Raw genomic sequence first — 27,720 nt, 5'->3', positions numbered from 1 at the left:
GCCGCGCTCTTTGCCCCTCCCACCGCCGCATCCACGTGCTCCTCGCCTTTCCGCGTGGGGAGGGAGGGCGCGCGGGCGAGAAGCGGCGGGGCGTGGCTCTGGGCGGCCGAGTCCGGCGAGGCGAGGCTGGGCGGCGGTGTTGGGCGGAGCCTCCGGGACTTGCCCTTTGTAAGCGGCAGTGCGCAGGCGTGGCTCCTCCCTCCCCGCCCCCCCCTGCTCCAGGCGTTGGTGGTTCGTCCGCCGCTGCTGCTTCTCCTGTCTCTCGCCCGCCTGCCTGCCGGACTCGCCGCTGCCGCTCCTCCCGGTGCGCCTTTGGGGATTAGCATCGCCGCGGGCCGGCCACATGGGCGTGCACGTGGAGACCATCTCCCCCGGGGACGGTGAGGCGAGCCCCCCCTCCCCACCGACGAGCCACCCAAGAGGTTAGGGGGCACGAGCCCCCTCTTCTCCCTCCCCCCCCCAATTCCACATTAACCGCCTTTCTCTCTCCTTTAGGGAGGACCTTCCCTAAGCGCGGGCAGACCTGCGTGGTGCACTACACGGGTGAGTCTCGCCAGGCTTTGAATGACCCTTCCCCCCCTTCCCGGATTGTGGGGGGGGGAGGCTTTTTGGTTGGGGTGGTCTCTCTGTGTCTGGTGGGGAGGGAGGGGGTCACAGCTGTGTTTTGAGCTTGGAGCAGAAAAGGGAGGGGTAGAGGGTGCAACTGTGCGTGTTGCGGGGGGGGGGTTTAGTGTGTCTCAGCTTGTAGGGGATGAAATGTTGAGGGGGGGAGGGGGAAGGCAGGAGCAGAAATCTGTGTGCCCCCCCCTCTCCCTTCCAGTAGAGGGTTAGGATATGGCTGGGCACGGTGGCGTAAGGTGCAGTGGTTAGAGGAAAACCTTAATTGTAAAAGCCGAGGGGGGGGGCAGGCTGAGGCTCCTCCTTCCTTACCTGGTTGGAAAAACAACCCCCTCCTCCCTCACATTTTAACCATCTCTTGGGCATAGCAACCCACAAACCTGCTTTTGGAAATAGGGTGGTGGGGACTCCTTGGCAGGATGGCTCAAATCTGTGCCCTTTCTTCCCTTGGCAAGTGATGCTCCTTGGGTCTTGCTGCATGCATCGAAGAAGGGTGGCTGCGTGTGTCTCTCCGCGTGCCTCCCCCCCCCCCAACGCCAGTGAGCTTTGTGGTCTACGGCACCCATCTTTAAGCCCAGTGTGTGGTTTTTCCCTGAGCCCACCACCTGCTTAGAGGTACTACTGGAGCAGCCACGGGTTCCCAAACAGCTGTGCTTGGGCTAGGGCGGTGGAAAGGATCTCATGTTACTACTTAGATAAGCAGTTTGCCCCTAAATACTGCAGTTTTGTCATAAATCTGGCAAGGGTCTTAGGCTGTGGTTGGCATCTTGCGGGGTTTATGCCGCCCTCTCCTGCAACCGCATGCTTCTCTGTTAAGCTGCTCCGTCTGCAAGGCTAAAAAACATGGTTGAGGTTTCTATGTTTCTGGCCTGCTCTGTTTCCCAAGTGATTGTCTGCCATGCCAGCCCTTGTAAGGGAGATCCAATCTGCCCAAATTTATTTGTTTATTACAGTAGCTTGCTTACTTGCTTTTTGATGGTTGGAACATTTAAGGAACTTCCATCAGAACTGAGTGAAATGTTTCAAGTTTGTGGGCAAGATTTTTGGGGCTTGGGTTTTTTTTTTATTAAAAAGAATACTTCAGGAAAAAGCCTAAATTTCTTGGGCAGCGGAAGGAAGCAATGAGGAATGGCCCATAGCTTAAGTGATAGAGCCTGTGCTTTGGGGTGAAAGGTTCCAGGTTAAGTACCTGGTCTCTCCAGGTATGGTTGGGGAGGACTCCTCCCTTCTGAAACCCTGGAGAGCTGCTGCCAGTCAGTGTAGATAACACAGAGCTAAGTGGATCTGGTGGTCTGATTGAACATAAGGCAGCTCCTTGTGTACCCTTGTTTCAGTGCATTTTGATAATTTTATATACATACGAAGCTGCCTTAGTCAGACAGACCTTTAATGCATTTTGCCTAGTGTCATTTATTTCGAGTGTCAGTGGCCTGGGTCCGTTTTCAGAAGTTGCTATGTAAGAACCTGTCATCCGGATCACGAGGACAGGACTTGGTGCAGGCTTTTGGTTATTCTGGGTTGGTTAGTGGTCTTTGCGAATGGGCTGTTAATGTGGAGTTCGTTTTTCACACTTTTGTGGTTTTAGTGATATGTAGATGGGTCTGAGGTTCCATATAGAACTACATATCCGTGTGCGTGTTTAAAAAATGTGCTACTTTTCAGGTAGCCTCTGTTATCAAGTGTTCATTAGCATGTCATTCACTGTCTCTGCGCTCAGGCTGAGTCTTTGGTGCTACACAGGTCATCTAACATATTTTTGTACTGCAGAATCTAATATTGGTAATGTGAGGAAAGCACAGGTCTTCGAACGATTGTGCCAGAGTACTGTACGTAATCACTTGGGTGCAGTACTGTGGTGATTTGCATATTATATTAGAAGTACTTCCATTTTGGCTCATGCTAAAGCCTTTTAGCAAAGAGCTTGTCTGCTCCCTAGGTTGATCAAAAGCACCCAAATCGTTGAGAGACGCCATGAAATTGATTTAGTTGGAAAGTCAGCTGCTGTGCTATGTGCAGCGAAAAAGCATTTAGTTGAAGCATGTTGCCTGTGCCCCTTTTTTGAGAATATGCTCCCCGATTTTGAGGATGGCTCTGAATCTGGTGGAACGTGAACTCTCTGTGTTAACCTTCTTTGGTAGATATTTCACTTTGCTGCTTGAAGCCCAATTGGTTGATCTGTGGAACTGACAGCTAATTTGTCCACTAAGGTGTTCCCCTTTCTGTACTGGGATTCATTGCTAGGAAGAGATGGAGGCGACAGCCCAGTCTCTTGGAAGAAGGCTTCAAAGGCACCCATGGAATCACTGGCTGCCATCTATCTCTTACGGCTTCTAGCAACTTTAAATTGTAAATATTCACACAGCATCTCTATAGGCCCCATTGCCATTTTTACGGAGAGTCGTCTCACATCATTGCCTGACCCATGGAGAGACTGTGTGTGGCGCATAGAAGAGACAACCTGGGACAAGAATACAGGCAGTGACTGTTCTAGGTACGTCCAAAATGTGTGCAAATGCACACACTCGCATTGTGCTGCACCTGGAAGTGATCTGAAAATGCCACCAAAAGGGGTGGATCGTGGTGTTTGCAGGCTTTTTCAGTGGGTGTTTGGATTATACGCGATTTCACGTAAGTGTGCAGTGCCTCGGAAAGTAGCCCCCGTACAAATCAGTCGCTGCCTGTATCATAATGGCTCTAATGTTGGGAGTTGATGCAGAGTTCCACGTTCCTGATGCTACGCAGTGAACAGTATGCATTGTGCACCTGCAGAGCTGGCCGCCCACGAGGAGTGATGGTTTGAGTTCTTTCCTTGTAGGGCTTGAAGCTGTTTGTGGCGGGAGGGAGAACACTGTGAAGTATGCAAGGCCAGAATGCTTTGCTGTGGTTGTGCTGTAACAACCAAGCTGCTTATATGGGTAGAGCTCCTTCCAACAGCGGTTGGATGGATGGTCTGGTCCTTAGCAGCGTAGTGGCTGGTTTTTCTTCTTGGCACCCCTTGCTTTGTACGCACTGCAACTTGCAAGGGCTCTCATTGTGCCAGAAATATGAAGAAGGCATAACGCTAGCTGACTGGTAGCTGCTCTTCAAACATCCTGGGAGGAGGGGGAAGTTAGGGAGACAAATGGGTGGAAGCAGTAAGATAGCAGTTAAACTTGCAGTCTGGGGAGCGAAATCATTTTTGGAAGCCTCCAGGGAAATTCTGGGAATGCTGTAGATGGAGAGTATCCTGTTTTTAGGGGAAGGCGCCAGATTGAATAACCAGTTCTTCAAGTTCCGTGATGTAATTGGAAGCCAAAGTGATTTTCTGGCCTCCAGGCTGCAGAGTCTATGGGGATTTGGCATGGCACCCCTTGGGTGCTTATGAGGGAGGACTCTCCCTGTGTAGCAGCCTTACTCTGATTTGAGTTAAAACAGCAAAGGGCCAGCCCTCTTGAAGATGTTCTCTTTATCTCTGTCCTGTATAGCTCGTGGAACAAACTAGCTCTTCACTGAACTGCCATCCTCTCCTTGCGATCACCTTTCTCCTTCCCGTGTAGCATTTCCTGGGGACCCTGTTCTTGGGTGCCAAAGGGAAGAAAAGGGAAGGGTTGGTGCAGGCGCAGAGCTCTCCCCCCCCCCCCCGCCTCTCCCGGATTAGCAGCCACTCCATCTGTTTCTCTTTCCTTCCCTGCTGTCATTGGGTGGGGAAAGGAAATGAGGATGGTCTCTCCCTGGCTGCCTCTTGCGCTGACAGGAAGAACAAAGGGATGGCTGGCAGGGGACCTGGAGGCTGTTGGTTGGGACAGGAGATTTGCCCGCCCTCTGGTGCTGGCAGGGCAGCCTTCCTTTTCCATGTCTGCGAAGCATTTGGGGAGGGCTGAGCCATAGGGAGTGCCTTTCTCTCTGTGTGTGTGTGTTTAGACAACACCATCTTACCTTTAGCAAGCACCGTGGTGCTAAAATGCAGCCTCTCTCCTTTCTCAGGTGTTTCATGCTCTGGTTTAAGCTTTTTTGGCAAGGGCAACCTCTGCTCAAAAGGTTGGCCTGGTCTGATTTAGCGAGCGGCATCCGATGTGAGCGGGATACGGATAGTACATGCAAGATGACAGATATCAGACAGTTTTGGGAACAAAGCATGGAAGAAGAGGAGAAGTGGTTTTGTGACACGAGGGCTGCATGTTCTGTATCGTAGGAGTTAAAAAGTTAAGATGCTTCTGTGCATCTTTCGCCTGGGCAATGTCGCTGAAGGGCACACCGGAATGAAGGGTCATGCCATTCCAGAGTTGTGTTTACTGGGAGGACGCTTGGAAAGGTCAGTGGGACTGAGGGGGTCTCCGGGCGACCCCAGAGCGTCTTAAATCCCAACTGCTTCTCCCCCACAGCCTTCAGGGCATTTGTTGGGTGCTGGGAATTCTAAACGGCAATCCTGACCACACCTCATGGGGGAAGTTTTGGATTATGCAAGCTGTAAATGAATTATCTCTGGTGCCAGTGTGGGAGCAACAGGGAGCATGGGTGAGGTTCTGTGCCCACAGCCTGTGGATTGGGGGCAGATGGGCTCATTTTTGTTAGTGAACTTCTTAGGAGCGGCAAACACTGTGTAGCATTTCAGATGCATTTACTAGAAGTGTCAGCTTAGTAGGAGCAGTTTGGGTTTCCCCCACTGCACATAGTTTCCAGATGTGGCAGGCAAGGTGCTCCTCTCCCGAGCATGAAATTCATTTAAAATCAGCTTTATGTGATTGAGAGCAGACCCCATTTTGCACAGTCGACTTTTCCAACTGGCCTAGTGGGTTAAGAAGCATCTGTGCCCCCACCGCTCCATTTTCATAACTGAGCTTAAAAACAGAGCTGGACCAAATATCTGGTTTCATCCTCAGGTAGAAACTAGTAATTCTGGGACAAATGGTACTGATATTCTTTTCTCTTCACCTCTGATCCCATTAATTCTCCTTCTCAGAGTATTGATCTCAGAGGGTGATCTCAGCCATTCAGGGATCATGAATGGGAAGCCTGCAAAAGGGCTTCCACTTTTGAAATGGGACTCCTCCCCCCATATATCCCTGTGCTCCCTGGTACCCCCAGAACAATGCAAGGGGGATCTTTCTGTCTTGCAAGCAAAAATGCTTGTGCAGACGGAACACGTGTAATAGTGTGACACTGAATTGCATGTACCCAATGTCATTTCAGACTATTGAGGGTCAGGGCCAAACAACGTATAGACGTAGTTTACAGGGGATGCCAAACATTGATAGTGTCAGCTTAAGGACTTATCAGACTGGTAACAGAATTTAAAAGGCAATCTTCATTCTTGACCACATGAGTTGGGAAATGATTTTTCCTGGTCATGTTGGCCAGTATCCTTCACCTGGGATGTTGTGTGTTGTGTTGTGTGTTGGTATCGTACATGGCATGTTGCAAAACTTGCTGGGATGCGACACCAAATTGTTTAGGCTGTGTGTGCTGTTGAGATTACAATTTTGAGGAATATATATATGGAGTCCCATGGACTGCAAGAAGATCAAACCTATCCATTCTGAAGGAAATCAGCCCCAAGTGCTCACTGGAAGGACAGATCCTGAAGCTGAGGCTCCAATACTTTGGCCACCTCATGAGAAGAGAAGACTCCCTGGAAAAGACCCTGATGTTGGGAAAGATGGAGGGCACTAGGAGAAGGGGACGACAGAGGACGAGATGGTTGGACAGTGTTCTCGAAGCTACGAACATGAGTTTGACCAAACTGCGGGAGGCAGTGGAAGACAGGAGTGCCTGGCGTGCTCTGGTCCATGGGGTCACGAAGAGTCGGACACGACTAAATGACTAAACAACAACAACATACATTGAGGCACACTTTTGATTAGATTAGTGTGGGTTAAACCACTGAGCCTCTTGGGCTTGCCGATCAGAAGGTTGGCGGTTCGAGACCCCATAACAGGGTGAGCTCCCGTTGCTCGGTCCCAGCTCCTGCCAACCTAGCAGTTCGAAAACATGCAGTGCAAATAGATAAATAGGTACCACTCCAGCGGGAAGGTAAACAGCATTTCCGTGTGCTGCTCTGACTTGGCAATGAGTGGCCTTGGGTGCCAAGCATGATTTGGACAATGTTCTGGCAGTTGAGGGAAGTTAGCTATTTAGAGACGGTGCTGAAAGGTGCCAGGAGACGCAGGCTCCTTTGGAGGCCCTGTTTGCCCATGAGTTTGTGTGCAGAGCTTTGTGGCGTTCCTGTTCCTCACTGGCCAGTGCTTGAAACCGGGGAAGCCACAGCTTGCCTGTTCTCCCTCCCATGTTCCCCTTTCCCAGGATCCCCTCCTCCTGAGCGAGCCTTGCGTGTGTTCTGCCCTCCATTTACCTGTGTCTTCTGGGGCGGCTGCTGCAACTGGTCTTCATCTTGCCTTTTTGTAGAACCCGACGAAGCTCGACACAGTTTGCAAATAAGCTGTCATCAGGAGACTGTGCCCTTTTGTATCCAGACTTAAATCTGGACCTTTGCCCACCACCGCCAAGTCTCTTGTTGCTAACAGGACCGGCTGCCAGGCTCCATAGGCTGCCAGAGAATCGCGTCTCCCTCGCAGTGCAGCACGATGGCACTCTAGGAAATGTTGCACATTCTGTTCATACCTTCCCAAAGTAAACTGCTCTGGGACAGGAATGCCCTTTGTTTTTCCAGCCGCTGGCTTTCATGAGGATGCTTTGCCTGCTTGGGAAAGACTTTACCGTGTAAGGTGATGAGGAGCCTTTGTAGCTGAAAGGCTAGCTGTGCAGCCGGCACTTGAAGCGGCAGCGAAAGCAGCCTCTGAGACGCTCCTTGCTGCTCTCTCTGTGCTGCAAATCAAAGTGGGTGGGAACTCTTGAGCCGCCTCTTGCCAGTTTGCACATTGCCTTCTGAGGCTCTGGAGGGCAGCCTGCCAACTGTGGCAAAGACCCAGCGAATGCGAGATGTCTGACCTTCTTGAAATGGAGCCATTCTTCATTCAATTCAAATTGCACGTATAGGACTGTTGCCCAGGCTACAGGCACTTAGAGGGCGGCGGTTTCTCACTTCCTGCAACAAATGCGGCCTTTTGTTGTTTTCTGATCCAGTAACCTTTTAAGAGAGGGACAGTGTGTTGCACCCGGGGTTACCGTACATAGGGTGTCTGCCGTCTGCGCTAAATGCTGCAATTCCATGCAAGATTACCTGAGAGTAAATATTCTTGGGAGTGATTTTTTACTGAAGGTGGGAGAGATAAATAAGTAGCACTGAATTCAATGGGGCTTACATCCAAGCAAGCTTAGCATTAGGCTTTAAATTGCTTTATCTAATTCCACAGTCAGAAAATGGCATTCAAGGCAGTTGATCTACTGTACTTTCCTCTGTCTGTGCTGCCGCATAATGCCTGAGGTGCCTTAAGTTGGCTTTGTGGGAGCTGCCCTATTTGAACCAGTGTGACCCACAGAAAGGTGATTTGGGTAATAAACAATGGCTGCCACAAATGCATGTTCAGCGGCTCAATTACCAGCTTTGTCCATACTGACTAGTTTTTAGCATCCTTGGAATGGATTTCCTGATCAGGAAATAATTGCAGGGGACTTGAGCTTTTGAGTCTGTAGCAGAATCTTAGCTGTGCAGAATTCGCATGTTGTTATTTGGAGTTTGTACCCAACATTTTTAGGGACCCAAGTGGCGCTGTGGGTTAAACCACAGAGTCTAGGGCTTGCTGATCAGAAGGTTGGTGGTTCAAATCCCTGCAACGGGGTGAGCTCCCGTTGCTCAGTCCCAGCTCCTGTCCACCTAGCAGTTCGAAAGCACATCAAAGTGCAAGTAAATAAATAGGGACCGCTCCAGCGGGAAGGTAAATGGCGTTTCCGTGCGCTGTTCTGGTTCGCCAGAAGCAGCTTTGTCATGCTGGCCACATGACCCGGCAGCTGTCTGTGGACAAACACCAGCTCCCTTGGCCTATAGAGCGAGATGTGCGCCGCAACCCCAGAGTCGGACACGACTGGACCTGATGGTCAGGGGCCCCTTTACCTTTTACCCAATGAGTGTGCCATTGTGTTCATGTCCTGCTTGGCTACTCATGCAGCAGCCAAATTCTTGTTAGGTTCATAATTATTATTTTTTGCATTAGATGCTGCATGGTATGCCATTTTACTTTGGTACATGCATGCTGCATTCCTTGAGCTAAGCCTTAACTCCCCAAGGCAAGGATAAAACTGCCAAATGATGTGAAGTGCAAAAAATAAAATAGAAATAACAGCTAAATACAGTTTTTTTAATTTAAAAAAAATCAGGCGTAGACAAGCTCTTCTTGAACAGAAAGATTTTTACCGCCTTCCGAAAAAAGGTGCATAAGACGTCTCTTAAAATATAATTCGACAAAGCTAGAAAGCATGACATCTTGCCCCAGGAGGAAGCTAAGCAGGGCTGCTACTTCAGATGTGGAAGCTCTTGTACAGGTGGTGACCTCTTGCAAAAAACGGATGTGTGCTGCTTGGATCCTTCAATGTCTCAAGCTCCAGGTCCAAGGCTGCACTTTTCACCTTGTCAACTTTTCCTCTTTGGTCTTGGGCGCTCCCCTCCTTATCTGTGGTGGCAAGCATCTCCATCCACCCTCCTGCTCTGGAGGGGATTCCTGGCTTTGTCTTCGGCTCTCCTCCTCCTCCTCCTCCTTCTCCTGCTCCAAGTGGGGGTTGTGCCTTGTCAGTATTTGGCTGTTTCCCCCGTGCTTGGAATGTTAGATTTGATTTTACTGCAAGAATGTGTTTTGATTCACAAAAAAAATCATGTGAGTTTGGTATTCTTTGGCCATTTTGGAGGCTGGTTTAATTTGATAACGAGGCCAGTAAACATTTGTTACCCTAAGTGGGGGCTGTTATGCAATTCTGCGTACATGGGGTGGAGACAGACCCCAAACTGTTGATTTCTTGTTGAGTGCTGCATTCTGAAGAGGATAAGTGTGTTTGGCTTTAAAGGAAAAGTTTTTAAATTCCTGTTCCTCCAAGGCAGCCCAGAAAGAAAACCAGTTACTGAATGCCACTGAGAGGGCCAGGAGAACAAATGGGCTTTTGCTTCTTCACCCATCTCCCCGCCTGCATCATCTGCTTGTGCAACAGAGGGGGCTTCCAGGCCAAAATCTATCCTGGGAGGCATCTAGCATAACTAGTTTGAATCGAGAAACCCTAGAGCCATATTACGCAACCTGGTGGGTCAGTGGGTGTTCAAATCAGAGGGGTCCAGAGATTATTTTCTTTCCAGCAGAGGCTGTATCGCCGCCTCTTTGAGTACCAAAGGCACAGACCTCTCTCTAGGGGGAGCGGTTTCCATCTTCCACACACCCCCTCCCTTGTCCTTGTGTCCTGCTGCAGTGTTTCTCAAACTTTCAGGTCTCCAGCTGTTGTTGGACTACAACTCCCATCATCCTTGACCCACTGGTCCCAGCTAGGGATGATGGGAGTTGTAGTCCAACAACAGCTGAAGACCCAAGTTTGAGAAACACTGTCCTACTGTTAAGCAAGCCCAAGTACAAGTAATGAAAACAATGCAGCTACTTCCTCCCTTTGCTCTTTTGAATTGCCCTTGGGCGGGGACCTGTTCCCTTGACTGCTGTGCTTTGTAAGTCAGCATATGAGCACACACTGTTTGAATCTGGCCTGGGCTGGGGAAAGGGCCTCCACTTTGTTCTGCCCAGCCCTTGTGTAGAAGGGAATGCTGGCAGCAGAAGCAGACCCTGATCACGCCCAGTGTACAATAGGAAATCTACACCTGTGTGTGTGTGTGTGTGCAGCTCCTGACATCAAAAACCATGACTGTTAATGAGACCCATATCTGAGGTGCTTTAATACAGGGCATTGGCAACCCAAGAGCAGGTAGGCAGCACAGGGAGCTGTTGTGTTCTTCCCCCTTTGCAGGAACCTGGCCTGCGTCTCCCAAAGCAGAAGGCGCATCGCATCACATCACATGAATTTTTAGGGATTATTCGAGCTCAGGCGCCTTCTGTGCTGTTTGCATGTGCATGTGCTGTTCACGCATACACCTTTCTCCTAAGAAGTCTGCATTCTGTGAAGACATATGGCGTTCCCCCAGCGTTCTTGTCGGTTCCCCTTCCTAGGAACAAAAAGAGAGAGCCGCAACTGTGGTAGTCAGGCAGCCTAGGAAAATTAGGGTATGGCTCTACTAAAGTCCTGTTTCTGTGCAGTATATCTCTCTATATAAATGTAGGCATTGCGTACGCGGATGTAGCAGCCTTTCTCCGTAACTGCTGAACTGTAATGTAACAAATTTTGCCACAACGTTCCATGCCCATCAGTGAGGGATCTGGCATAAAAAAAATTCCAAAAAAGCAAACCTTTTATACCTAAAATAATGATTAAACACAAAAAGTGGCGTCCAAATTAGACGTCACCAGCAGAAGCTCTGAAGACTCCAGCAGCATCCAATAGAAAGGCAGATTGCCCACTGCTGCCTGCAAAGTCGCGCCACCAGATGACATCACAAAATTCCACAGCAACCAACTGAAAACAGGCCTTTTGCAGCAACAAGGCCCAACATTGCCAAGTGGAGATAGGGGCCTGCCTGGAGGGGATGGGTGGGGGGACAGGGTGGGGGGAAACACACAGGGATGAAACCTGCCCTCTCCACAGTATCTCGCCTCGGCTTTGCAGACTAGGCTGAGTGGATTTAGGGGCCTGCCTGGGTGAGGAATTTGGGGGGGGGGGCGGTGAATATGCATGCAGGCACACCACTTTGTCTCCTTCCTTTAGTCTTAAGGCGGTATGTGCGTTACCGGCCCTCCTTGCTGTGACCCTTCTCACCACTTTGCTATCGCTGCTGTGCGCTCACACTGTTTCAGTTTCAACCGCTGTCCTCATTGCTTTCAATATCTTGCGGTTCAGGTCTGCTAGTCTCTCGGATGTCTACCGGCTAAACTCTTCCTTCTTCCTCCAGCTGCTGACCTGCACCTTCAGCTCATTTGATCTCTCTCGCGAAGGGACTGCGAACGCTTTTAGGCCTGTTGGCACATTTGGATTTCTGAGTACTTGAGTGCTGTGGGCGCGCCTCCCCCACCATCACTTCTCTGCCTCAGAACAGTGTGGAAGGAAGCAAGAGGGTGCCTAGCTCACACTTGGCTTTTCCGCAGGATCTGTGTAGTAGTAGTAGTACCGGTAGTACGGTAGTAGTAGTAGCAATCAATCAATCAATCCCCAGCCACTCTGGGCGGCTTCCAACAAGAGATTAAAAATACATTAAAACCGTCATTAAAAACTTCCCTAAACCTTCAGACCTAGCCAAATAATAATAATAATAATAATAATAATAATAATAATAATAATAATAAATTTTATTTATACCCCGCCCTCCCCTGTCAAAACCGGGCTCAGGGTGGCTAACACCAATAAAATTACAATAGGACATAAAAGAAAAGAAAACAATTAATTTAAATACAGATTAAAATACAATATTAAAATTTAAAGTGCAGCCTCATTTTAAGAAGTCCATAAATCAAAACCATGAGAGAGGGAGTAGATTCAGTAGAATTAATCCGAACCTTCAGGTGCACATACAGTTGTACCTTGGTTTTCGAACAGCTTAGTTCTCAAATGTTTTGGCTTCTGAATGCCGCAAACCCGTAAGTGACTGTTCCGGGTTTGCGAACTATTTTTGGAAGCCGAACATTCGACAGGGCTTCCACGGCTCCCGATGGGCTGCAGGAGCTTCCTGCAGCCAATCAGAAGCAGCACTTCAGTTTCCAGACGTTTTGGAAGTTGAGCAGACTTCTGGAACGGATTCCGTTTGACCTCCAAGGTACGACTGCACAGCCAAAAGTGTAAGTGGGAAAGAGTGCTCCTCTTTCAGCCTCCTCCTTGGAAGTCTCAGAGGCTTCTCGGGTGCTGGGGGAAGTCCTCAACACATTCATGCATTGTGGCCTAGGCCATTGCAGACATTAGGCGCATGGAAGGTTTGCTAAGTCGAAAGGAGTGGCTGGAACAGAAATGCGTCCCTGGAGAGCAGTGTAACGGTGAGTCTGGAAAAGTGGCAGCTGAGAGCAGGGTGATGGTAGCATACAGATGCTCAATTCCTAGCTCTCCAGCAAGATCGGAATCAAAGCTTCACGCATCATTTGTAATGTGCTCTTTCCTTCATCCCAGTGCAGCCTCTAGACGTCTGTTCAGAACGTTTTCTTAGGAGAAAATATCAGTCTGGTTAACCAAGTTAAGGGTGACATAGATGCTCCCTGCAGAAGGACTCTAATGTTAGAGTCTGACTGTCTGTCCCAGCCAAAGACCCGAGTATTCCTGGCTAAACCCCTTTGCGTGATGACAACGTGTAATGTGTTTTTGTTCTTGTGCGTAAAATGTAAGTGCAGAACTTTTCTTGATCTCCCGTTTTATTGTCGTCTTAGTATAGAGAAGCAGCAAAAATGGTATACACCACGGGTGGGCAGGCTCCTCCCTTGCTGGCCCTTCCTCACCACCCTCCTTGAATATGTTTACCTGGCTAGAATGTGTCCTTGAAGTCTGGTAACCCAGAGCATGTGTAGAAACTGGCCTTCTGTACAAAGGCAAAGCCCACCAATGGCCATGTAACTGTTGGCAGGTTGCCTGGAAGAGAGTGCAGCCATTGAGTTCCTTGCTCCTGCCATGCACATATAATTAGGAGTAAATCCCATTGGCCTTGGTGGGGCTTACATCTGATTAGACGAGGACGGATTGCACCCTGAACATATCCAAACAAAACTGCTGATCTTCATTGCTTGGCTTGGGTCAAATTGCTTGGCAGGTTTAGATTTTCCAGGTTCCAAGAGTCCTTTTGTCCAAGGCTTTCCCAAAGGTCCTTGTGCTTGGATCCCAAAGGCTAATCTAGGCGTGCTTGGTGGAATTTTTCACACTCCCCGCCGCAGATGATCAAGCCAGCTCACCAACTTTTTAAAAGAGTTTCCCTGCCATGGGGCTGAGGCCTGCTCTTTTATAATACAAGGCCAAAGTGCTGTGGATGCTCAGAACTTGAAAATGTGTTGTGGAAAGGGGGATTATTGGGTTGTCTTTGTTTTTGTTATGTATTTTGTCTTTTTTTATATTGTAATTTTACATTGTGAACCACCCTGAGATCTACGGGTATAGGGTAGGGACGCGGGTGGTGCTGTGGTCTAAACCACCGAGCCTCTTGGGCTTGCCTATCGGAAGGTCGGCGGTTTGAATCCCTGTGACGGGGTGAGCTTCCGTTGCTCTGTCCCAGCTCCTACCAACCTAGCAGTTCTAAAGCACGGCAGTGCAAGTAGCAAAATAGGTACCACTGTGGCGGGAAGGTAAACAGCATTTCCGTGCGCTCTGGTTTCCGTCACGGTGTTCCGTTGCGCCAGAAGCAGTTTAGTCCTGCTGGCCACATGACCCGGAAAGCTGTCTGTGGACAAACGCTGGCTCCCTCGGCCTGAAAGCGAGATGAGCGCCACAACTCCATAGTCGCCTTTGACTGGACTTAATCCTTCCAGGGGACCTTTACCTTTACAGGGCAGTACAGTACTGTACAGTTATACAAGTTGTATCATCCTCATCCTCATCATCATCCTCCAGCTGCTGTTCTTTGGATCCTTGACACTGTTTCTAGAACACCCTTGCCCTGAAGCATCTCTTAGCTACTTCCTGCTGCCTCAACACAGGCAATTGGTGAGAGAGGGAATGCTAGTGAGCCTTCTCATTTCCTTGACCAGTTAAGCTCGGGCAAGTCGTGGTTGACATAGCCAGGGAAGTGAGGATTTCGGAATGTGTAGCATTCTTTTAGCTCCTGGGATCTATGCCGTTGTGCCTTTCAATTGACCTATTTTTAAATCAATTGTGCGTCATTAATTCATCTGCTTTTGTTTAAGCTGCATTATGTGTGTGCATCTTAGGCAAACTGTGCCTCGAAAGGTGACTTAGAAGTACGTTCCAAATAAAAGCGGAAGAATTGTATTGAACATGGGTCCTCACTCCTTCACCAAGCTCAAAACCTGTGAGCGCTTCAGGTTCAGAATCGGCCGGTGGGGGAAGAGGCAGACTAGACAAACTTACCAACCTCCTTGCTCTGAGTGGCAGGACACAAATGTCCATGTATCTTGCTTGGCTGTCTCCCAAAATGAGTTTTGCATATTTAGAATGGAAGCCAATCCCGTCAAGCTGGCCATTACAATCCAAGCTCACCACGGCTCTTAGTTTGTAAAGAACCCCATGGCAGGAGGGGTCTTGCACTTGATGTAGACAGGACCTTCAAGGGGTAAAGAGCTTCTTGCTGTTTTCTTCCCTGGAGCAAAATGTAGGTCCTTGGGACCTCCTGGCCAGCCCTGTGCTTAGCTGCATATCTCACTTAATCACAAACTAATCCTCTTTAATGGTTGTGGCAAGACCTGTTGCGGCTGCCTGCAGCTGCAAGGGCTCCCCAAAGGCTTTTCTCAGGTTGCTTTCTGCCTTTCCTGGTGCGCTGGAAACATCGGTGGGTCCTTTCTTGCAGCCACATGTGACCCGCTTTGCACAGTTGTGAGCAGTTTACGTCTGGAAGCCTCACCTAATGATACTTAATGTTTGTAGAATATTTTAGAGTAGTCAAAGCACTTCACAAAAGTATAAGCACTTCTGTGTATAGGACTAGGGATATATGAGTATGCTAAAAAGTTGGGGTCGTCTTATACATGGATAGTACATACCGGTAGGGTGGGCGTTTGATTGGTTGCTGCCTCTGGTGTCAGCGGCTATTGGGCGTGTTATTGGTGGCTTCCCTAAACAAGGCTGCCTTCAGATGTCTTCTAATGTCTTTTAATCTGCCTTCAGATGTCTTCCCATTTGGTGAACACCACAACTTCCTGTGCATCCAAGATGCTCTGTGGTTTTATCAACCAAACTTGGTGTCTTGTAGCAAACTTGGCCACGTTGGGTCTGTGACCTCTGTAATTAAACGTGAACTTGGGACACAAGGCTGATTTTGGATAACCCTGGGCTGGCCGATAAAAAGTTAGTATCCTGCTCATGCTCCGCTACTGGAAAATTTCACAGTGCTTTAGAAACAGCGCCTTTCCTTGAAGGACACATTGCGGTTGGGGTATTGGGCACTCAACATTCAGCAGATACAAAAGCTGCCAGCCAGGTGGTAGGTATCTTGCCTCTCTAGGTGGGGCAGAGGGGGGCTGTTCTGGTCTCTGCATGACGTGGCGTCATTCAAATGAGTTGGGTACAGTGCTGGGAACCAAATCCCTGTCTTGTAATTCCTTTTCCTTCCATGTTTCTGCTTTAACAGCAGTGAATTCGAGGAGGCATTGTGTAGACATGATCGTGGTTTGAGGAATCCTGACTAATTGGGGGCCGGGGGGGATGCTGGCTGGCTCTATTGGGGTGGGGTCTTTCCCTTGGTTTATTCACCAGAGCTCAGGAAAATGGGAAGGGTCAGAGTATATTTTCATCTGGCAGCAGAAAGGGTTCATGATTGCGTGCATTATTTAAGGCAGTTCAATCCCAATTTTTGCTGGGTTTCACTAGATCTCACAAGCGTCAAGCCGGTGTTAAAACTTCAGTTGGAGAACTGGACATGCATGCCTGCTCTTTTTCCAACTTGCGGATTTTCAAAATGGATATCACCTCTGCTCATATATTTTGTATTTCTCTTTCATTTGGAGAGCTGGTGAGAGCTGATGCTCAGATATTTAAGTAAAGAACGGGCGTTGAACATTTCCACCAACTGTTACACCTCAATTTGCAAGAGAGTCACGAGCGGCTGGGCTTGAAACTGTCTGTCTGGTGTCAGTTGGTCTTAATGTTTTTAAGGGTATTCCGTGTACCCCATTACGGATGCAGGCACAGTTCAGCAAAGCAAACTTTTCACCTTTAATCCTGCGAGCAGAAACTCAGCAGAGGGTTGGAAAAACTGTGGCGCCCGACTCATAGGAGACTGAGCAGTTGTTGCTGGCTGAGCATCGTGTCCAGCAGGTGAAGGGAGTCTGGCTGTCTTTGTTCAGCCACAGTCAGCAAAACGTGCTTGGAAGCCAAAAAAGATATGAATGGGCGCAGGAAGTGTAGACTTGGGATTTAATGACATTTACTTCCTGCACTTGTTTGTGTGTCTGCTGACTCGGCTGTGTCTTGGGTGCCTGCCTTCCCCTGCTGGGATTGAGCTCTTGGATTTGCTAGCTGTGAGCCCTGGGGCTTCCCCCTTGTGGGTGGGTGGGGGGCAGGAAGCGTGGGTCTCCACCAAAGAGCTCCCTCCACCTGGCATGGCCAGCAGAAATGGCTGACCCGACACAGGAGGGAGGTGTGGACTCTTGCTCCCAGGCGCCCTTTCCTGCCGACAGGAACTGGGATGGTGACTTGAGCTCAGGTGGTGAGAAACATGGGCTGAATCAGACCCTACGTGATTTGGAGCATATTTGAATCCAACGTTCATGGCAAAAAAAAAGACCATGCCTCTCTTCATTCGTTGAGGGGTGTGTGTGTTTGTTTGGTGACTTCTGCAGCCCTCACAGAATCTCCTGCATTCTGCTGTGATTCCTTAATTTGCCAGTAAAGTTGATCATGTTCAAGCCAACCGGAATGCCCCATTGATGCTGGATTCTGCCCCTCCGCTGTTTAGTTCCTTGCACTTGCAAGGGTGAGCTTTACTTCTAGGGTGTGTCTCCCCCCCCCACACACCCCATGTCCTTGTTGTTTTATAACAGGGGTCAGCAAACTTTTTCAGCAGGGGGCCGGTCTACTGTCCCTCAGACTTTGTGGGGGGGCCAGACTATATTTTGAAAAAAAATATGAATGAATTCCTATGCCCCACAAATAACCCAGAGATGCATTTTAAATAAAAGGGCACATTCTGCTGTTTCCCGGACTGTCCACGGGCTGGATTTAGAAGGCGATTGGGCCGCATCTGGCCCTCGGGCCTTAGTTTGGGGACCCGTGTTTTATAATGTCAGTAAAACAAAAGGACATAGCCTTTGCCCCAAGCAGCTTACAATCCAAATTTCCTCTGCGAGGAGGAAGTGAAAGAAGGAAGAAATAGCAGAAATAAGTGCAAACACAGTTAGGATGAATTAGACTTCCATTCAGTTGGGGAAGAGGACTGAGGGTGAAGTCTGTGGGATTTACTGAAGGATCACTGAGAAGGGATCTGAAGAAAAAGGGGGACGGACTCCATCTGTGTGGAGAGCATATCCCTGGTGCCTGGTTACCCATTTTGTATTACAGTCGTACCTTAGTTTTCAAATTTAATCCATTCCGGGAGTCCGTTCATCTCCCGGTTCGAAAACTAAGATGCAGTTTCTGATTGGCTGCAGGAGCATCCTACAGCCAATCAGAAGCCACGCTGGATGTTCGGCTTCCGAAAATCATTCCAAAACCGGAACAATCACATCCGGTTTTTGATCGCCTGGGAGCCAAAATGTTCGAGTTCAACGGCGTTCTGAGGTTCCACTGTAGTTGAACGTTACCAACTGAAATCTGTCTCACTGAAATAATCTGGCATTTGAATTCCTCTCCCCACCCCAGTTGAGAGCCCTGTGCTTTTTGACGTGTCCAATTTGTTTACTTTGCTGGCACGATCCTCCTGGGAAATGTTTCTCTTGGCTGTCTTTGCCCCCCAGGATGACGTGCGCTTCCTTTTCCATCACAGGTATGCTGGAGGATGGAAAGAAGTTCGACTCTTCCCGTGACAGGAACAAGCCATTCAAGTTTGTGATGGGCAAACAGGAGGTCATCCGTGGCTGGGAAGAAGGGGTTGCCCAGGTGTGCTGCTGTAGGTTTGAACAGTGCCAGGTAGCAGGAGTTGGGCGGAGAGGAGAGTTGGGGACTCCTCCTGCCTTCTGGGACCTGTGCACGAAGCGGGAAGGTTGGTGGCTGAAAGGGATGAGGCGATATTTTTGGCCGGCTGGGATTCCCCCCCCCCCCCGCAGTTGGGATCTAGCTTGTAATGACCTCAGTGGAGTTTACCTGGAGAGAACAAACCTCTGTCTTATCCCTGCCTTTTGCATGTGAGTCGCAGTGGTGAGATTTGCATATCATGCCAGCCATCTCATGGTAAGACGGAGGTGGATGCAGACTAGAAATGGAGGCATCTCTCTGCGTCCTTTCGGAAATAGTTTGCAGATGAGCCTGGCTGCCTTGTCCTGGTTGCTGGAATGGAGGGAAGATGGGGAATGTGGCCAGCCAGTGTCTCGAAGTTCTTTAGCTCAGACACAGCAGGGAAACCGGAGGCCTTTTGCTGCCAGGCCTTTCTTTGTTCCCCTCTTGTACACCTTGTCTGTGTGTTTCAGAAACAGGGATTCAGACACCTTCTGGGGAGGGAAACAAAGGCTGAGGGGGTGGGGTTTGGGAATGGGCTGCACCTGCTCTTAACTGCCTGCTGTGTTCCTTTTGCAGATGAGCGTTGGGCAGCGAGCCAAGATGATAATCTCGCCAGACTATGCCTATGGTGCCACCGGCCACCCGGGTATCATCCCACCCAATGCCACCCTAATTTTTGACGTGGAGCTTCTAAAAATGGAATGACAGGAGGCATGTGTTCTTCCATCTCCCTGCTCCGGGGTAGGTGACTGTATCGGAAGACTCCTCTGTTTGTGTTTGGGGGGGGGAGGGAGAGAGGGAGAGGGAGGGAGGGAGAGAGAGAAGAGGCACTTCCGGTGGCTCATGGAGAGGCAGGTGTCGGGAGGCCTCTGCGCAGAAAACGAGGGATCTCTAGAACGAGGCATCCTGGGCCCATTCATCAGCCTGGCACAAAGGGTGACTATCTTGCCGTAAGTGGCGATAGCAGGAGATTGCGAGCTTCCTGCCAGAGCTGAACTTGGCACCTGAGCAGGGTTGCCTGGGTAACTAATGGGTACAGCACCTTGAGTCAACAGGGCTGAGGTGTCGAATCTTCTCCACCTCTTTTTTGTTTTGGCACTTGCTCCTGTTTTCTCTGCCCATCCCCCCCCAGGTGCTCCCCCCCTCTCCAGGGCAATCTCTAAAGCAAGTTCCCTTTTTTTTTCTTTTTTCTTTTGCCTTGACAGGTTTGGCACATGGAGAAATCCAGAAATCTCTGCTTCAAGATGAATGCACATGAATTTGTATGGAGCTTTCCCAGCTGTCCACTACATCCACCCTGATTTGAATGTTTTTGGGTCACTCGGCTCTGCTTCTGATTCTCCTTCCTTGTTTCCTTCCAATATTTGACATTTTTAAGCTACATGCTGTAAAACCTCAGCTTATCTGTTCTCTTGTTTTGGGTTTTTTTTTGTTCTGGTCAGGTTCTTTAATCTTATTATATATTTTTTGGTGTAGACTTGAGTTGTGTATGATCGAGCATTGCTAGTAAATATACTGGTTGGTTCACATTATATAGGAAAAGTTGCTTGAAACGAGGCAAGCCTTTGTTTCGTTTCTGTTTTTTGGGGAAGTACCTTATTGTATTAAAAACCCATTTTTCTGCTGCAAAGCCATACAAAGCAGTTTGAGAGGCTGTCGAGGGCTGAATCACCGGGAAGCCTCAGTCATAGGAGTTGATGCGGTTCTCTGCCTGAAACTTGGGGCCACAAGGGACTCTTCCCCCCACCCCCACCCCCTGGCCCCCCCACCCCACTACCATCTTTGGGAAGGGGCATTTTCCATGGTGACGTAGCGTCAACCTTGTTCCTCTGGGGCAGCTCTCTCCCCCAGCTCATTGACCTCTTCCGCCGCCCCCTGCCAGTATTGTGGTGCGTGGTGTTTTCTACTAGATTTTCAGGATATTTTTACCTTTTAGCAGTCTGAATCCCTGCAGCTAGCTAAATCCAAGGACTTCGAAAGGTGCTGCTTTTCCCCACTGGGGTGGGTGGGTGGTGGGGATGAACCCATGCCCGCTCCCCAGCCCCCGAGTGCGGACACACCGTAGAGAGTTCTTAACGGAGATCTGATGCTGGTCATCGCAGCTTGCCACAGCCTCCTGGGCAATGCACCGACCCCCCGTCCTGGTGTCCTGCTGACCCCCCTCCCCTCACGTAGTGAGTTTTGGTAAGAGAATTGCTGCTGCCTCTTCCTCCGCCTCCTCCTCCACCATCACCACGTAAACACATAGAGTTTTATTATTGCAATAAAAATGCTTTACGCTGGCTTTTCTCAACTCTCGGCATGTTGTTTGTCTTGGTTATTGCCTCCACTTGCTCCTCTGGGAAATGGGTTGGCCTCAGACCCACGACACGGTGGCATTTCGACTTGGCTGCGTTCTTGTCCTGTGCTTTCCTTCGCATCGTGGCACCCGTCCAGCCATGCACCAGCCTAGGCTCTGCAAAGGGTCGAAGTGCCTGCGGTTTAGGCATGAGGTGTATGGATAACCCTGTGCCAAGGTAGAATTCCAGCGTCCCAGCTCAGATCAGCTGCCAAGAACCTGGCATATTGTCTTCTTACAGCAGGGGTAGGCAACACTGTGCCCTCCAGCAGTTAGGGCTATGACACACACCTTCCCTGACTGCTGCCCATGCTGGCTGGGCCTGGTGAGCTCTGTAGTCTTAAGATACCTGGAGGCAGCGTTTGAAATTAGGCAGGCACATTTTGCACATAGCTTTCAACCACTTGCAACCAAGTGAAGGTGCCAGGATGGTGCCTGACATCTGGAGGTGCATGTTGGGGGGGGGGATCCTTGGATCTTGACTGTTTTCAAACACTAATAGCACATCCTGTAGAATTCCATTGGTTATATTTTATCTGCAAAATCAGAATAAATTTCAGAGACCAAAATGCTTTTTCTGTGTCAGCTTGAGCAGATCAGTGAACAACGTTCTAGTTAGTTGCTGTAGCTTGTCTTCACTTGCCCCCACCCCACTGCCCTCCTCACAGTTGTGAAGACTATTCCTACATTATGAATGGTCCATGTTACCATTGAGAATGGAGGTAGAAATAGGCTAATACCTATGTAGACTGTCCCTGGATTAAATTATTATATAATATATTTATATAATATAATATATTTGTTGTTATATTTATACCCCACCCATCTGGCTGGGTTTCCCCAGGCACTCTGGGCAGCTTCCAACAAAATATTAAAATGCAATAGACTGTCAAACATTAAAAGCTTCCCTAAACAGGGCTGCCTTCAGATGTCTTCTAAAAGTCTGGAAGTTGTTTATTTCCCTGGCACCTGATGGGAGGGCGTTCCACAGGGCAGGCGCCACCAATGAGAAGGCCCTCTGCCTGGTTCCCTATAACCTCACTTCTCGCAGCAAAGGAACCGCCAGGAGGCCCTCAGCGCTGGACCTCTGGGCTGAACGATGGTGGAGACACTCCTCCTGGTATACTGGGCCGAGGCCGTTTAGGGCTTTAAAGGTCAGCACCAACACTTTGAATTGTGCTTGGAAACGTCCTGGGATCCTCCTTTTAAGTAGCCCCTGTGTTTGTGGCACTTCTTGATGCGCCCCTTGTTTTTAGAATGTCTCATCCGTCTTCCTCTGCCCCAGGACATTTTAAGGTTTCCAGTCACGTGAAACTGCGGCTGGGAAGTTTGGAAGGCAAGTAGGACACAGACGAAATAGCCAGGTCTTCATTTTGAAGCGCAAGATCCCGTTTCCTCTGCGCACAACAAGTAAGTGCTGCCCTTTGAGCTCCCTCCCTCTCCTGCCTTAGGAGTGTCACTGACAGATCGGCTTGCCCTGGTGGACATCTAATTGCATTATGGTAAATCTATTACAGTCTCCTCCCGGCCTGTCAATTGACACAAGGAGCGAGTGTTTTGTGCCTTGACTGCCACCTCTCTGCTTGGTACGGAGGATTAGCCTCTCTGCGCGGAGATGGTTCTGCTTAAGGAGGTTGCGGTCTGAGCTCTTGATGTTGCTGAGTAGCGAGAAAGCCCAGACGCTATTGTACAAAAACACCATAAAGTCCATGGGACCTGTAACTGGTGTAAGGCCATCAGTGTAGTTGGCAGAAATAATGCAATAAATTACAACAGTGGTGCCCCAAAACATGGGACAGGTGTGAAACGGATTAATATTGCAGGGCCCCTCGCCCACCCGCTAAACATACTGCAAATACAAATTGCCTTGTGATGCTGAATGAATGGCGTTGTTGATAAGATCTTGGGACCATTGCTTCATCACAAGCAACTTAGGATTGAGACATCTCTTGCGGTTGGCAGCTGAAAAACAACCCTTTGGCATCTTCTGAAATTTGTTCATCTGCCCTTGCACTGTTTTGGAGTCTTGTTGACTTTGTGGTTTGGGGGGGGGGCAGAGAGAAACCTCAGGGCCTGTTCATTTTCTTCCTGCGATCAGGTCGCAGGCGGCTGCATTCTGGCAATCTTGGCTCTTGCTTTAACCTTTCGAAGCTGAAAACACGGCTGGCAGCTGATGAAATCTAGAGGGAACGGAGCAATTCCTGCATAGGGTTGGCCTCGGGTGGTTTGTGTCCCCCCCCCCCAGGACCCCACCTCACCTAGTGCAAGCTGGATGAAACACGCCGTACAATAAAATCTTGGGGCAATTTAAGGTCCGTTTGGCAGCATCTGGAAGTAAGAAGATGGCATGTGAGACAGCCTAGTGCCTTCCAGATGTTCACAGCTATGGTGACTGAGCTGAAGGGAGCTGGGATCCAACATCTGGTAGAGTCAGGCTGCGGAAAGGTCTGTCTTGGCACCTTGACCCGCGTGAGCTCTCTCTTGTTCAAAGATGTGTTACAAAATCTTGGCAAGAACCCAAGCAAACATTTCCCCCTTTGCCTAATCGGTTCCTTTGCTTCGTTCTGCTTTAATCACACTTCGCGCTCGTGTGGGCGAGGTAAATCGATTGCCTTCCTTCTTTGCACTGAGGTGGGAGCAGGAGGTCTGCAAGGCCACCATTGGAGCAAGTGGTATAGCAGTCCTTTTAGCCGAGGTGGTTGTGGTCAGATGGCAATCTTTCCTGATACACCAGTTCAAAGGCTTCTGAAACACTGTTAGCAATAAGGCTGTAAATACAAGCAGAGGAAGCTCCCATGCCGACCTAGTGGACCGTGTGCAGCATGGCATAGTTAAACTATGGAACTCTCTCCCACAAGAGACGGTGATGGCCACCGACTTGGGTGGCTTTCAAAAGAGGGTTAGGCAAATTCAAGGTGGATGGCAACGCTCTGCCTTCTGCTGTTGGAGCCAGCAATGTTTCTGAATACCAACATTTAGAAACTGCAGGAGGCGAAAGTTGCTCTTGTGCTCAGATCCTGCATGTGGTCATCTGCTGTGGGCAGAGGGTAAATGTAAAAGGTAAAGGACCCCTGGATGGTTACATCCAGGCAAAGGTGACGGGTTGCAGCGCTCATCTCGCTTTTCAGGCCGAGGGAGCCAACGTTTATCCACAGACAGCCTTCCGGGTCGTTTGGCCAGCATGACTAAACCGCTTCAGGCGAAATAGGACACCGTGATGAGACCAGAGCGCATGGAAATGCCGTTTAACTTCCTGCCGTGGTGGTGCCTACTTATCTACTTGCACTGGCATGCTTTAGAGCTGCAAGGTTGGCAGAAGCTGGGACAGAGCAACAGGAGCTCACTCCGTCACAAGGATTCGAACCGCTGACCTTCTGATCGGCAAGCCCAAGAGGCTCAGTGGTTTAGACCACAGCGCCACCCTCTAGTCCAGAGGATGCTGGACTAGATGGACCATTGGCCTGATCCAGCAGGCTCTTACATTTCTTCTGGTTGGGTCACGGTGCATGTCTCTGCCATCTTTTGATCTCTACTCAAGACAATGACTCACCACTGAGTGAGTCCCTTGAAGCAAAGTGTTTGTCACGCCGGGTGAATTGTGAGTGGGTGGTTTCGATGCCTCACTGGCACACGCTTGCCGTCTTTTGATGCCTTGGTGAGTTAACGTGATAAACATCCCTGTGCCCAGAGCTCTCCGTGTGTGTGTGTGTGAAGACCCAGCTCTGGCTAGCGGGCTGGATTCATTCATCCTTCTCTCCAGCACCCCCTGAGCCAACCTGGGCTATTGCTCTGCTTTATTTAGGGTATTGTGGCTAAAGCAAGTTCACCTGAGGACTTGGGACACCCTCGCTGCCAAGAGCTTAACTGAACAAAAGGCGCCCATTGCAAAGAGCAGTCCGGGCTTCCGAATGGTTCAGTATTAAATTCTTCTGCATGTGCAAAGCTTTGGAGGCCACGCGGATTTGCTTGGCGTTCCTGCTTTGTAGTGCCCTGGAAGACGGGCTAAATCATGTGAGAAGATTAGTCTGGTTTTCATCAGGTAAATCATTCACTCATCTAATTAATTGCTTTCGAGTTGCACATGAGCTCAGGTGGCATGGAGCCAATCCAGCAGCTGGCTTGTCCGCTTGCTCTGCCTGATAAGCCCCCACCTGGCTCCTCCCAAGGAATAATAATAATATTATTATAATTTATTACATATACCCTGCCCATCTGGCTGGGTTTCCCCAGCCGCTCTGGGCAGCTTCCAACAGAATATTAAAAATACAATAAAACATCAAACCTTAAAACCCTCCCTATACAGGGCTGCCTTCAGATGTCTTCCAAAGGTTCTATAGTTGTTTATTTCCTTGGCATCTGATGGGAGGGCGTTTCACAGGGCGGGCACCACTACCAAGAAGGCCCTCTACCTGGTTCTCTGTAGCTTCACTTTTCGCAGGGAGGGAACCGCCAAAAGGCCCTCGGAGCTGGGCCTCAGTGTCTGAGCAGAACAATGGGGGTGGAGATGCTCCTTCAGGAACCCTGGGAATCGTAGTTTCAGGAGGGTTGAGAACAGTTAGCAAAACTCACCATACAAATTGTATCAAGTCCTGAGATGCCGAGAACTACAGATCCTTTCAGGGGCCAAGATTGGTGGGTGGCTGGGGGCATATTGTTCGTTTTGCAGCCTTCAGAAGCTTGGTGGAGCAGGGTGGTAGCCTGGGAAATGGCCTTCTCTGTGGCGGCCCCTAAATTTTGGAACACCCCACAGCGACAAATGCTGAAGATGCACCTTTTTACTGTGGCTTTTGAACCCAGAGGTGTATATTTTTACACCTTATTTCCAGCAATTTTGCCTTGAGCTGTTTTGTTGCGCAGTATTGTCTTTTGGGTTTTAATATTGTACTTCCATTGCTGTAACCCATTGTGGGGCCTTGGGGTGATTTTATAATAATTAATAACTTTTTTTGGCACTTGCCGTTGCCAGTGCCCTGTTGTTTTCCTGTATGAAGTTTTATTAAGACTTTTTGCAATACAAGGAAAAGCAAACTATTCTAAACGGAAAATAATAAAAGAGAAGAGAGAAAGAAGAAAGAGAAGAAAAAAGCCAGAAGAACACAAAGTAAAAGAAGATAATAAAAGAACGGAGAGAGAGAAAGAAATAGAGAGATCGGTAAAAGCAAAGAAATCGGTGCTAGCTTGCCTACAATAGAGACAATCTGCTACCAGAGTTAAGAAGAGAGCAGAGAGAATTGCAGCAGATCCTTTACATGCTGGTCATCATCTGCTAGATTTACTCCCGTCTGGACGTTGCTACAGGTCTTCATATACAAAATCGGCCAGGCACGGGAACAGTTTTTTCCCTTGTGCTATTAAATTGTTAAATTTGTAGATGTGTAGCTGAAGGGGAGGTCAATTGTGGGTGGGTTTCTTTGCTTATTTGTATTGTGAGTGGAACAGTGTGTGTATGTTTACATTGCAATGTAGCCGAAACAAGTTCCAAGTATGTTGTAAAATGTACTTGGCCAATAATAAATTATTCTATTCTATTCTATTCTATTCTATTCTATTCTATTCTATTCTATTCTATTCTATTCTATTCTATTCTATTCTATTCTATTCTATATAACAGAATAAAGCAAAAGAAAAGAGAGATAAAAGTGAATTCCAACTATCTATCAGTTGTAACTGCAAGTGTCCAGTGTTTTAGTTTTATCCAATGTTTAATCCCGAATGACGTCTCGTTCTTCCTCTACTAGCTGATGTTTTCTCAATAATTAATCTAGGCATCTCACCTGATTTTTTTTCACCCGAGAGATCCTAGAGAGGTTCTCCAATTATTATTCAATATAAGAATCCCCTGCTGCTTCTCTGGATCACACCAAAGGTCTGTGTGATCCAGCATCCTCTCTCTCTCTCAGAAACCACCCCGATGCCTCTGGCCAGCAGGACCTGAGAGTATCAAACTAGGACCTAGAAGGCCAGAGTTTGAATCTCCCACTCAGTGGCTGTCCCAAGGCAAGCTTCCTGCCTATCTCCCAGACAACATATGTAGGGTTCAGACCAGGCATCCCCAAACTGCGGCTCTCCAGATGTTTTGGCCTACAACTCCCATGATCCCTAGCTAACAGGACCAGTGGTTGGGGAAGATGGGAATTGTAGTCCAAAACATCTGGAGGGCCGAAGTTTGGGGGTGCCTGGTTCAGACCTTCTGGGCTCCAGCAAGGTTGGAAGTTCCTCAGGTTCCTTCCCAGCTCACGTTCTCTCCCTGGCAGGCAAGGTGTTATTTCATGCTTAGGACAAGGTTATGAAAAAACCTGCCTACATTTCTCCCATATTGCCACCTCCATCATTCCATTCATTCCAAGCTTCCCAGAGTTCTCCCTGTAATAGGGCAACATGCAAATAATGACGGCTAACCATAGATTTAAAAGGAAAATATTCAAAAATTAAAAGCTCCTCTCGCATCCAGTAAATAGGTAAAGGTAAAGGGACCCCTGACCGTTATGTCCAGTCGTGACCGACTCTGGGGTTGTGCTCACCTCGCATTATTGGCCAAGGAAGCCGGCGTACAGCTTCCAGGTCACGTGGCCAGCATGACTAAGCCGCTTCTGGCGAACCAGAGCAGTGCACAGAAATGCCGTTTACCTTCCCACTGGAGTGGTACCTATTTATCTACTTGCACTTTGACGTGCTTTCGAACTGCTAGGTTGGCAGGAGCTGGGACCAAGCAACGGGAACTCACCCCGTCGTGGGGATTCGAACCGCCAACCTTCTGATCGGCAAGCCCTAGGATATTTATTGGATACGTCCCGTATCCAATAAATATCCCCCCAAAAAAAACACAGACTAATGAAGGACCCTGCGTTTGAGGCAGGGAAGGGGAGACCTCCCAGGGTGGGAGGCTGGGAGAAAACTAATTTTTTATTTATTTTATTTTATTTATTGGTTTTTGTTGGATGGCATGTCGAAAAGTTTCTATTAAAAAACTCATATCAAAAATTGTCCGTCCCCCCGGCACAAATATATAACATTTGACTACA

General features: G+C 48.9%; 1 protein-coding gene across 2 annotated transcripts; it reads left to right on the top strand.

Moving 5' to 3' along the window:
* Nucleotides 1-215: 215 nt before the first annotated feature.
* On the top strand, nt 216-20,653 carry FKBP1A (FKBP prolyl isomerase 1A). Of its 2 annotated transcripts, XM_060277372.2 has the most exons (5): nt 216-380; nt 496-543; nt 18,191-18,303; nt 18,937-19,101; nt 19,566-20,653. In XM_060277372.2, the coding sequence occupies exons 1-4, from the start codon at nt 344-346 to the stop codon at nt 19,063-19,065; spliced, it is 327 nt and encodes a 108-aa protein (XP_060133355.1). In that variant the 5' UTR covers nt 216-343; the 3' UTR covers nt 19,066-19,101; nt 19,566-20,653. The 2 variants fall into 2 exon arrangements, with proteins under 2 accessions (XP_060133355.1, XP_088530909.1); XM_088674783.1 differs by lacking the exons at nt 216-380; nt 496-543 and adding an exon at nt 7,751-7,774 and having other exon boundaries at nt 18,190-18,303.
* Nucleotides 20,654-27,720: the final 7,067 nt, after the last annotated feature.

Source organism: Zootoca vivipara, chromosome 7 (assembly GCF_965207765.1).
Source record: "Zootoca vivipara chromosome 7, rZooViv2.hap1.1, whole genome shotgun sequence".
NCBI lineage: Eukaryota > Metazoa > Chordata > Lepidosauria > Squamata > Lacertidae > Zootoca > Zootoca vivipara.
Note: the sequence above shows the minus strand (reverse complement) of the source record. Positions and strands in the feature narration are given on the sequence as shown.